The 12967-nt window shown below is 46.8% G+C and overlaps 1 protein-coding gene across 1 annotated transcript; it reads right to left on the reverse strand.

Annotated features, from left to right (window-relative positions):
* Window positions 1-2707: 2707 nt before the first annotated feature.
* LOC144720600 (pterin-4-alpha-carbinolamine dehydratase 2-like) lies at window positions 2708-12847 on the reverse strand. The gene is made up of 4 exons (XM_078597456.1): window positions 12743-12847; window positions 5260-5391; window positions 4636-4716; window positions 2708-3518 (listed from the first exon to the last, which is right to left on the reverse strand). Exons 1-4 carry the CDS (start codon window positions 12743-12745, stop codon window positions 3423-3425), a joined length of 312 nt encoding a protein of 103 aa, XP_078453582.1. The 5' UTR covers window positions 12746-12847; the 3' UTR covers window positions 2708-3422.
* Window positions 12848-12967: the final 120 nt, after the last annotated feature.

Here is a 12967-nt window from a genome sequence, read left to right on the forward strand (position 1 = left end):
TCTACGTGACTTTACCGAAAGAACCAAGAAGATGAATCCCTGCAGTCACGAAAGCTTTAAAACTGAAAGCATGAGTTGGGCAAACATCCCAAAGCAGGCCCCGTAAAAAAAACGAGTCTTAGCAAGACTCTGGACAATAACGTAATTATCAGTGGAGGTCTGTTCGCGGTGGTGAAAGCGTGACAAAAAATAATTTCATGAACGTCAGTTTGTGGTTGAGCTGCTGAGAAAAAACCGTTTTAAAAACCTTGTGCAACGTCGCCATCTACTGCCCCGAGGCGTGAACTGTTCTCACCGTGGTTCATCCAGAAAATAAAAACACCGTGCAACGTTTCACGATTCAAAAATACGAAGGAGACATCATCACAGCGATAACTGGCCTTGTGGAATTGTAGTTGTTCCAGCAGCCGTACAAAAGAAGCAGAATACTCGCGTAGCCTCGTTGAGAATTCACGCGCCCGCGTTGACATGTTGATACTCCGACTGATGCTCCTACTGTTGTGGAGTGACTCAGGCAGCCAGCTATGGCTGCAGAGTTTGGTAGTACATGTTGTTTTTTACGTCGTTTATTGTGAAAGTTCGGTCACAGTTCCTATGACCACTGTGTCATTGTATTTATGGCCTTATTTTGGTGATTTTCGAAAAGTTTTTTGGTTTGGCCATGTTTGTTTGTTGTAGTACAGAGTTAGACTGATGGCCTTAATCTAAGTTGTCTTGTGGTTGTTGATGTTGTTTGACTTGCATCCCACTGGGATATTTGCACAGGGTTGGTGTACGGTGATTTTTTCTGCAATATTTTGCTGTCTTTTCTTGGATTTTCTGTTTGCACATAGCCACTTTAAGATGTTTTCTTGTTCATGTTTTTGTTTTTTGTTTGTTGCGGTTGCACCCGATTCAAGAGCCGAATGGCTCACAGGGCTATACCTAATAAATGAACTTTGAACTTTGGTAACCGATTTGGGGTCCTCTTTCGCAGAACTTTTAGTTTTGAGACTCCCTCTTTCAATGTATACAATCCTATCGCGATGGCAGCATAACAAATACGGATGTGACGAGATCAAATACACGTGTACAAAATAGAGACGTAGACAAAATAATGTATTTTTTTGTTCAGGAGAGTCCTGCATTGGGTTATTATTTGAATGTGTATTATACAAGTGGGAGACAACCGGAGAAAACGCATGTGTGCGAGGGGGCAACACTCAATCCCCGTAAAGATGGAAACAGGTGGCGATTAATCCACTTGCTGTACTGCCTTCTGGTGAACCAGGGAATGGGCCCTCCTCAACGCCCACGAGGAACGGAGTTTCTCAACATTCACGCGGTGATCCAACAACCCTCGCTGCCTCCACAGGCCGCGTGCAGCCACCATCTCACGGGACTGGTTCTATCCTAGTTGGACTCACGACTCCAAAGCCACAGATTCTTGGCACACTTACCTCTTGCTAGAATCGACAATGAACAGTGGCGACACGTTACAAAACTAACATAACAATTTTTTATTTTACCAGGTCAGGCCCACTGAGATATACGGTTCCTTTTTCAGAAGCGACCTGGCCACAAATAATAGGTCAACGAAGTGGCTTATCACGTGCACATTTACAGCAGCTAAATATTCTAAACGCTTGTTGATTCTAATCGTGGAAAGAAAAAACCGGAGGACCTGGAGAAAAATCGACGCTACCACAGAGAGAGAGAGACACACGCAAACTCCAAATATATAGCAGCAGGCGTCTGGGTGGCCGTCGAAACCACGACCTCCTGCATACCGGGCGAGGTAGTTAACATCTCGCCACCGTGGCGTCAAATGATGCACACGTCATAGATTCCGATTAAAATCCCTTACGCATTAACCATGGAACGTTGGGCGAGCGTTGACGTGTGGTTGATACCGTTGAACCAATCTTGGTCCAACATTCCATTTTAATTTTCACGTTGTTCTTCTCACATTCATCACCCCTTGTGTGTCCACATGAGGCCGCTGTTGAGCTAACGCGTTGAAAAAAACAACCACAAATCCACAGAACTAGCCACGCGAGGGCTCTGACGACGCAATGGGGGAACGCATGCAAGCGTCCATGACTCGTCTTCCTTTACTTTGTTGCGCTGAATGAATCAGCCGAGTGCGCAAACTGGCAGTTGGGATGTGTTGTTCATCACCATGCTTGGCCTTGACTAATATTTCAAAGCGGTCAAGCTTGTCAAACCAAATACTGCTGTATGTAGTAACCACGTGCTGTTACAATGGAGTAATCGCTTGCTTTGGTAACTCTTAAAATGTACACGTCCCTTCTTCGAAGGGCATCTTGGAAAAGCGGCAGAGGCTCATATATGTACCGTATGTTGAACTTCTTTCGCACCGTACGTAGTCAACTGTGCTAATCGAGGGTGCGCGGGAAGGACAACAAACTAAACACAAGAAGCAATGGGGTCTATCTCATGGGATATCCTCTGTGCCGCGCCATTGATTGTTCATGAGCACGTGTTGCAGAGCAGGGCAATCTCTGCTGGTCAATATTTTAAACAGCGCAGTATAAGTAACTTTCGCATTTCGTAGACATGCCTTTAACTTTTCTAACGCCGTGTTAAACTTAAGTCTCCAACATATTTTTTTAAAGTGCTTACAAACAGTGAAGTGTAAATAGCATCTTCATTTGACTTAGAATAGGTATGTCACCGGATATTTACAATAATGACGAGAATTGCACACGATTAGAAACGTTTATTTGGTATCCCTTTCACACTTTTCACACACCGCAAATTCGAATCAAATGAAAAATGCAGACAACCGTACGCGAAAAAACCTTGGCCGACGATGTGTTGACTAATGGTGCGTGGCGTTCGGTAGGTGGAAAGAAGCGATGGCAAGATGTGGCGGCTTCGGTGGCAGCGGATGAGATGACCTCGATCTCCACCGTGAGGGTTCAGCAGTTTCCTGCGTCTCATCTGGTGCGGACCTTGGCGTGAGTACCGTGTGTGTATGTACGTACGTTTAATTTCTTTCGCACCTTACACAGCCAATCGTGCTAATTGGAGGTGCGTGGGAAGGACAACAAGCTAAACACAAAAATCAATTAAAAAAAAATTAGTTTTCAATCGAGGTTTAAAAGTGGATAGCTCCAGTGGCTTCCTAACATTGGAAGGAAGAACGTTCCAGACGGCTGCAGAAGCGCATCTGGAAGCACGCGGACAGCAGCGACCATCTTTGTTCGATGGTCAGCCAAAAGCCGCTACTGCGAGGATGACCGGAGTTCGCGTGAGGGTTTATGCTCTTTGACGAGATCAGCAAGGTACTGTGGTTCATTCGTGGCAAGCACTGTGTGTGTAATGAGTGCGACCTCATCACATATCCGTTCGGTAACCGTAAGCCAATGCAGCTGGGCGAGCACCGGACAGACAAGGCCGAGGGGGCCGGGTCGCGCTTAAATTGAGGCCGCGGCTTTGTCTATGAACCGGGCGAGGCGTACGTCCCTCTCTGAGAGCCCCCCGCAGTCGTGAGTGCTGAGAGTGATCTGCACCTGTGGAGAGGGGGGACCAGCGGAGGTTGCACAAGCCGTAACATGATTTATGTTGCATTGGAACCTCATTTGCCAGTAAAAAATATGTTAATTGTTTTTTTACCCTTCTATCTGGCAACAAAACTGACACCTTTTTTTACAAGGAGTCATGTTTGCATAGACCACAATACCTGCAGCCATAATGCAAGTATTGTGGTCTATGCAAACATGACTCCTTGTAAAAAAGGTGTCAGTTTTGTTGCCAGATAGAAGGGTAAAAAACAATTATCATAATTTATGTCATTCATGATAAAGGTTTTTTTGGTTAGATCGCGTAAGCATAAATCTGTCGTAACCCTCCACCACCCGACACAGCCAGTAAGGTTTGTCACGTAAACGACGCGCCAATTAGTTACTGCTTCAGCCCACCGATGCGTTGGAGAGTAAATCCACAACATTTACAATTTGAGTAGTACAATGTTTTGCTGGTAATTAACATCCTGCATCATCGGGCGATTTGCCCGAATAGTGAAGCAATCCACCTGCTTCCGGTCTTAATTAGAGCATCGTTGTAAACCCATCAATTACAACGTCGTACTCAAATTGTAAATCTTGTGGAGATTTTGGGTTACTGAGAGATGCATGACAGAGCGTGTGTATTCTCGCCCAGAGTATTCGGGGAGGGTTACGGCAGCGATCGTGTTAAGGTTAGTGTACTCTGCTACAATCCTGGCGAGCAGAGTTCGATTCCCGCTCACGGCTAATGTCAGTGACGAATATACGAACCGGTCCTGGGCCTCCCCTCGGTCGACTCGGGGTTAAATCAATACCTGGTCCAGTGCGTAAACATCGCCACTGGGGAGACAAAGCTGGCAGAGCGTGGTGCTGGTCACACTACCCACTCGTGCGCTGTGCTGACTTTCAAATTCCAAGAACACAGGATGAGATATTACTATCCTTTGTGCAAGCACTTCCAAGAGTTCATGAACAGTGAGCCTGGTGAAATTTGGGGAGCGCATCGTCAGTAGTGTACCTTTGGTTCCTAGGTAACAGTGCTTGCCCTAACAGTCTGGTAAGAATATCTGTCTTGTCTCTCCCACAATACATTCCGGAATGATTAATGCACTATTGTACTGACCTTGTTGTAAACGTTAAACCACTCTGGATGATGGTCCATTTTCTCTGCTTGAAGAGCGACCCGCGACATAAATCCAAATGCCTAGAAGCGAGGAGCCATCAGGAGACAAACTTAAGCATTATGAATAATACAGTGCACCAGTGCCGGATTATCCTAGTAGCAAAAGTAACTACATATGCTACGGGCCTCGTACTTTCAAGGGCCCCGCGCTAAATGCTTTCAAGCTATTAATTCCGGTTCAGTGATTCTGTACTTGCTCTATTACTATAGTACTACATCGCCTTCAACTTTTATGAACGACTGGGTGTTTAAGGTTAGCGATTTGTCGTATGATCTGGCTGTATAGCAAATGAAAAAATACAATTACTTTACTATGCAAGTGAAAAATTTGTGTTTAAATATTTACGTGTTTTTGTTTTATTTAAGGCCCCTTTATAACTTATGCTACAGGCCCCACACAAGCTTAATCCGGCACTGCAGTGCAGTATTGCGCAATGTGAAATGCAGAATACACAAACAGGACATTACTTAGAGGAAATAAATGTCTGAGGGAGGTATTCTAAAATATACCGGAGTGTAAATGGTTAGGTGGGGGGAGGGTGGCGCGGGCGGAGGGGGGGGCACCTGGTTGAAATCTTTGAAGAGAAACTCCTTGTGGAGGGCATCCCTGGAGGCCTGCACGAGCCAGCCGGAGGCGGTTAACTCGGGGAGCGCTCCCTCGCGCTCGGCCTGACCCAGCAGCTCTGGCCGACCAGCCTGCGGGGCACGCGGACGAAAAAGAAACGAGAGCGTGAAGTTTGGAGCCCCGCGGCGAGAGTGAGCGTCGTCCCGTTCATTCCATGTTAAGATTGCCAATGTGCAAAAGCTGTTGCCGTGATTTCCATCAGTCTGCCCCGGGTGTGTGCAAAGCCGTCGTTATAGCTACTCTCCTGTGGGCATGTGCATGACCCACTGGGGAGGCTGCCAGCTTGGTTATGATGATCAAGACTCTGAGGCTTATGATGCCCCGGGTTCCCATGAATAGGGAAACCCCAGTGCCAGAGAGGGAAAATTGAGCATGAATGATCTTCTATCAGTCGAGATGTTGAAGGAAACCGGAGCACCTGGTGAGCCCATAGGTGGAGGTGGAGGTGATACTCGAATCTCTGCATAGATGGATTCAAGAATCCATTACCATATTAGCATTTCCTGATCACTTTGAACGTTCAAACCGACACAACTTGGTATTTACTCCATTCTAAACGATTTTTTTTTTATTTTACCAGGTAAGGCCCACTGAGATACAAAGCTCTGTTTGAAAAGCGACCTGGCCACAAATGATAGCTCAACGAAGTGGCTCATCGTATGTAAATTTAGAGCAGCCAAATACTCTAAACGCATGGTTCTAAAATCCACGCGACCACGGGCAAAACATGCAAACTCCAAATAAATAGGCGTGCGGGTCGGAATAGAACCGACAACCTTTCCTGTATACCAGGCGAGTTAGTTAACATCTCGCCACCATGCGAGATTTCCAATCTTCCATCCAAATGCAAATCAGTTTCAACCCTCCTTAGCTTCCAAGATCTCATGAGATCAGGTGTATATTCAGGATAATTGTATATCGAAGTTGGTTAAGGTTGCCTCATGCTACTTGGACGTGCATGACCAGGAATACAACTTGAGTGACCGGCATGATTGCAACGCTGCCATGAATGACCACAGCACTGCTCCCCACTCCAGCGTACCCACAGAATGAGGCAACCGGTCTCCACCCTACAATTAAGTACCAAGGAATTTTCATCCTGGGTCATGGCAAATAAAGACAAAGACCCCCGTATAACCGATTAACAGAGTGTTGGGGCAAGTGCTGTTAGCGAGCACCTATGAAGGCTGGCACGGCACACGAGGGGGTGGGTGGCCAGCACCACGGCCGGCCACATTTGTCTCCCTCTGCGCCAGGTACTCATTTAAGGCTGAGTCGACCTAGGGGAGGCACATGACCGGTTCAGATAATCGTCATTGGTGTTGACTGTGAGCGTGAAACGAACTCGGGTCGCCGGGTTTGTAGCGTGGCGTGCTAACCATTCATTACACCACCTGGGGCATGGCACACTCACACACACGCAAGTCGTGGAAAGATATAGAGATCGCAATAGATATGTTAATGTACCCACACAAACTGTCCTCTGCAAGCTACACACCACACACAAGTCTTTGTTAGCTTTTGGCAGAGTAGAACCTTTGGCAAAGCATAACCCACACATTAACAACACAAAGTTGATACGCCAAGATCTCTTTGACAAAAAAGCTATTGTGATTAAATGCTTATTCATGAATCACTGTGAAAGTTATATTATCACTACGCGCTTATTAATGGGCAGTACCGTACCACTGTCAGAAACATCATGAAGCCTCCTTTGCCAGTAGCAAAATATAATAATAGGTTTTTACTCTTTTATCTGGCAACAAAACTGAAACCTCTTTTTTTACAAGGAGTCATGTTTGCATAGACCACAATACCTGCAGTCAGAATGCAAACAAAAACACACTCTGATAATGTATGCATTGTCCTTGAAATTGATACTGGTAGAAACCTCCTGGTTACACCAGCCCACAGGGGATTATTGTGTCCGTCCGTCGTGCAGGGAGGGGCTGGGTGGGGAGGGAGGGGCTGGATGGGGAGGGGAGGGTGGGGAGGGGCTGGGTGGGGAGGGTGGGGCTAGGTTCGGGAGGGGAGGGTGGGGAGGGGCTGGGTGGGGAGGGGCTGGGTGGGGAGGGTGGAGAGGGGCTGGGTGGGGAGGGTGGGAGGGGTGGGGCTGGGTGGGGAGGGGCTGGTCACCCCGTGGTGCCCTTATAAAACTCAACGTTTAACCTACTCACGCCGGCTTGTGCCCGCCCTCACAGTCGGGCATATTTGCGGAATACACCACGCCGCCGTTGACCCTGGCCATTGACCGAGCAACTCAACATTCCTACCAGCTCCCTCCGCAGGAATGTGTTTGGTCCACACCAGAGACAGCTTTCCTTACTAGTCTCATACGGTGTTCGACCAGAAGACGCCAAAAAGGTGCACAATTCAAAGACAACGCACTATCAGAGTAATGAGGGCTCTGGGTTTACATCATGAGGGTAAAGAACCTATTATCACTGTCAGAAAGTTAAGATGATTCACAGCGCTTCGTCGATCCCCTGCTGGATGAAGGCCTCTCGATGGTATGTTGGTGTTGGTAGTTGTTTGACCATACTTCACCAAACTGCTCAGCGTGGATTGGTAAAGAAGGGGACCTGGGACCGGTTCCGATATTTGAAGTTTGCACGTCTCTCTCTCCGTGGTCACATGGATTTTTGTTCGGGTCCTCCGGTTTTTCCCTCCACATTTAGAAACATGCGTTTAGAGTATTGGGCTGCTGTAAATTTAGTTTAACACGTAGGCTTTCGCGACCAATATTATTCATAATCAACGTTTTTGGGTTAGATCGCGTTACTTATAAATGTGTCGTAACCCTCCACCACCCGACACGGCCAATCAGCAAAAAAGTGTCACGTTGACAAAAGACAAATAGTTCACTGCTTTAGCCCACCGGGCAATTCGATTGCCCGATAATGCTGGATGCAATTACCAGCGAAATGTCGTACTCAAAAATTGTAAATGTTGTGGTTTCACGCTTCAACACACCGGTGGGCTAAAGTAGTGAACTATTTGTCTTTTGTCAACGTGACACTTCTTTGCTGATTGGCCGTGTCGGGTGGTGGAGGGTTACGACACATTTATAAGTAACGCGATCTAACCCAAAAACGTTGATTATGCTGTAAATTTACACATCAGCCACTTCTTTGAGCTATCATTTGTGGCCCAATCTCTTCTGAAAAAGAACAAGATAGCTCTTTGGGCCTTACTTGGTAAAATAAAAAAAAAATAGTTTAGTTTAGATACCACTTGCCACGGATATTTCCCATGACTGGCGATTAAACTCTGGATTTCATAGAGCAAGTGGTCACAACCAGATAACCTGATGCTGTTTCGACTGAATATATTCCTGTAGAAGCATTCTACCCGGCACCACGGTGGTGAGATGTTAATTACCTCGCCTGGTATTAAGGATGTTGTGGGTGCGATCCTGACCATGACGCCTGCTGTATATTTGGAGTTTGTATGTCTCTCTCCCCCCGTGGTCGCGTGGATTTGTATATGGGCCCTCCCGTTTTTCCCTCCACGTTTAGAATAAACGTGCATTTAGAGTATTTGGCTGCTGTACATTTCCACATGCTAAGCCATTTCGTTGAGCTATCATTTGTTGCCAGGTCGCTTCTGAAAAAGAATTACATAGCTCAGTGGGCCTTACCTGGTAAAATAAAAAATAGTTTAGTTTGGAAACCACTCGCCACTGATGTTTACCATGCCTTGCGATCAAACTCGTGTTGCTGGATTTCATCGTGAAAGTGCTCGTAATCAGATAAACCTGCTGCTATTTAGACTAAACAAATGCCTGTAGAAGCATTCTACCCGTATTATTATTATCATCATCATGTTCAACGTTGGTCGAAAACAAAGTAAGCATCTGAAAATGTAAATATAGCCTCGAGGAGGAGGAGCAGGGGAGGGTGGTTGGCTCGGGATGGGGTGGTCAGAATCAGCCGAGCAAACAGGAATTCCTAACCGCTGTCATTGTCCGGTTGATCGCTGCACTCACACCCCCTTCACAAGCACCAATCCCCTATCGGCAGGACTCAGCCGCCCAATGGATTTGAAAAATTGGTGGGGGGGGGGAAAGGGTAAAAAACGAGAGAGACGGATTTCTCCATGGCCCCCGTGACCTGTGACCTCGTTATCAATGGTGCAGTTTGTGTCGAATGGTCAACAGGGAGTGTACTGCACACGTGCAATGTAACACTGCAGGCATTGTGCTGCAAATTTTAGTTTGAGTTCTTTTGCTGCCTTGCCCAATCTTGGTGAATCGGACTTATGTCATTAATTTGCTTATTTGTTTAATTTTAGTGACTTGCTTTACAATTTTCTCTATTTTACACTCCGATCGTTTTTACACGCTTTCATTTAACTCACGTTGGTGTTGTCGTCGTTGTTGTATCCTCAAATATTGTAACTAAATTTTAATCCACTTCCCAATGTGGTATCGACTGCAAACTTGGTATACTTATGTCATACTGATGACAATACTATCTATATTCTATCATAAAAAATATATATTTGTAAATATTATTTTTTATATGTTATGTTTCGGCTTGGGTCTAATTGTCCACGGTCAACTGACGTTGTGGCAAGTTTCGGGGCCACTTCCTGGAGTCTTGGAGTTCTTCCATTACTCGTACATTTCATAAAAGCGTGTTTTAAAAAAAAGTTTAAAAAAATATTACTTATTTTTGCCTTGTTTGCTGTTGTAACTTTCTGACCCGCCCAATACTGGACATCGAGTATAAAATCCCGGCCTTCCGTTTGTCCTTCAACTAAATTACAAGAGCCTTTGAAAAGGCCTGAATTAAAAATAAAGTTACATGAAGTGGACCCCCCCCATCCCAGACGTGGGGGTAAAAAGTCGATCAAAAATGTGTTGACCCCCTTCCAAAAAAAATGCCACCTCCCCCCCAAAAATAAATGTCTTTTTTTATTTGAAGCTTTCGTGACTGCAGGAACCCATACTCGTTGGTCCTTTCGGTAAAGTCACGTCGACAGAAAAGTAATAGATCACGACGTTTCGATCGCAGCACAAGCAACCGTCATCAGGCGACGTACGTCATCAGTTCTCCTGCTGTTTGTTTCACCTGATGACGATTGCTTGTGTTGCGATCGAAACGTCGTGATCTATTACTTTTCTGTCCACGTGACTTTTGTAGACATATATGCCAATACACCTTACATACAATAGTCATCAGTAGCTTCATAGCTCATCGGATTCCTCCAGGCTAAATAAAGATTCTGAATCTAAAAAAAACCGTAGCGTTCACAGCAAAACCGCAGCGATTTATTGAAAACACAATCAGTTGAAAGTCGTGTTGATTAAATGGTTATTGTTACACTTTAGCAGTTGACATGGATGGATATGCATGTCTTTTCGTGATTGACGATGATAATTATTATTACTTGGCAATACACCGAGTGATTTTAAGCCCGGGCAATTCCTTACTTGTTGGAAGAAGCATAACACATTGCAGCAATTGCAGTTGACAACAAAGCAGTTTTGAGGGCTCTGTAAAATGGGTCACAGCATGACCGTGATTTTTTTTAGGTCCACTGTAGTTTCCCTGCGGCACGCCCACCGTGCCTTATCAAATCACATTCACCAACACCATCATCATCATCACCCCGAGCCATGATCTATCCACTACTGGATTAATTAAGGCCATCCTATCACTGTCACGACAGATTTGGGCTGCATTAATTTCATACACAGCACTCTACACTGCACAGTGCAAAAATGTACTGCCTACGTAATACACAGTGTACTGAAGTGTATGTTTATAAAAATGACAGGCCTAGTGGCACATCCGATTAGCACGGTGGGCTACGTACGGTGCGAAAAAAGTCCATCATGCACACATCCAATGTGCAAAATTGCGTGATAATACGCAGCCTGACCAACACAACACACAACACGCTTCATTTGCAGCAGAATGACCAAATTCTCATGATTATTGATGACGCTGCGGACCTGCACGGTCAACTATTAATGAGATATCTCTGTAAACGCGCGAATCGCTGCACACATTTACGTGGAACTTCTTTCGCACCGTACAAAGACAAAGATCCCCCGGGTAGCCTGTAACAGGCTGTAGGGGAAAGTGCTGTTAGGGAGCACCTACAGACATACAACAAAGACAAAGATCCCCGTGTAGCCTGTAACAGGCTGCAGGGGCAAGTGCTGTTAGCCAGCACCTCCAGACACACACCAAAGACAAAGATCCCCCGTGTAGCCTGTAACAGACTGGAGGGGCAAGTGCTGTTATCCAGCACCTCCAGACACACACCAAAGACAAAGATCCCCCGTGTAGCCTGTAACAGACTGCAGGGGCAAGTGCTGTTAGCCAGCACCTCCAGACACACACCAAAGACAAAGATCCCCCGTGTAGCCTGTAACAGGCTGCAGGGGCAAGTGCTGTTAGCCAGCACCTCCAGACACACACCAAAGACAAAGATCCCCCGTGTAGCCTGTAACAGACTGCAGGGGCAAGTGCTGTTAGCCAGCACCTCCAGACACACAACAAAGACAAAGATCCCCCGTGTAGCCTGTAACAGGCTGCAGGGGCAAGTGCTGTTACGAACACCTCCAGACACACAACAAAGACAAAGATCCCCCGTGTAGCCTGTAACAGACTGGAGGGGCAAGTGCTGTTAGCAAGCACCTCCAGACACACAACAAAGACAAAGATCCCCCGTGTAGCCTGTAACAAGCTGCAGGGGCAAGTGCTGATAGCCAGCACCTCCAGACACACAACAAAGACAAAGATCCCCCGTGTAGCCTTTAACAGGCTGTAGGGCAAGTGCTGTTAGCGAGTAGCACCTACAGACACACAACAAAGACAAAGATCCCCCGTGTAGCCTGTAACAGGCTGCAGGGGCAAGTGCTGTTAGCGAGCACCCCCAGACACACACCAAAGACAAAGATCCCCCGTGTAGCCTGTAACAGACTGCAGGGGCAAGTGCTGTTAGCGAGCACCTCCAGACACACAACAAAGACAAAGATCCCCCGTGTAGCCTGTAACAGGCTGCAGGGGCAAGTGCTGTTAGCGAACACCTACACACAACAAAGATCCCCGTGTAGCCTCTAACAGACTGTAGGGGCAAGTGCTGTTAGCGAGCACCTACAGACATACAACAAAGACAAAGATCCCCCGTGTAGCCTCTAACAGACCGTAGGGGCAAGTGCTGTTAGCGAGCACCTCCAGACATACTACAAAGACAAAGATCCCCCGTGTAGCCTGTAACAGACTGCAGGGGCAAGTGCTGTTAGCGAGCACCGAGTGGCCAGCACCACCACGCCCGACCGCCTTTGTCTCCCCCATTGGCGACGTATATTTACAACACCGCGACCAGGTGACTCGTTTGAGGCCGAGTCGACCTAGGGGAGGCCCGGGACCGCTGCACCACCACCACTCGCTATGTCTCGCTCACCATCTGACAAGTCGCTCGTTCCACGTGGTAGCGACACCGCGGACGCGAGCAGCGGAGTGACACCCAAACCGGGTCTCGCTTTGCTTTCTTGGTTTCTTGGTTGTTGTTGTTTGGTTGCTGCTGCTGCTGCTGCTGTTGTTGTTGTTGCGTCCAATCGCTCGTTCCACAATCTGTGTCTCTTCTCTGGATGACGTCGCCGGTTTGTGTTACGCAAGCGATGCCTTG

Source organism: Lampetra planeri, chromosome 9 (assembly GCF_965212315.1).
Source record: "Lampetra planeri chromosome 9, kcLamPlan1.2.h2, whole genome shotgun sequence".
NCBI classification, from domain to species: Eukaryota; Metazoa; Chordata; class Hyperoartia; order Petromyzontiformes; family Petromyzontidae; genus Lampetra; species Lampetra planeri.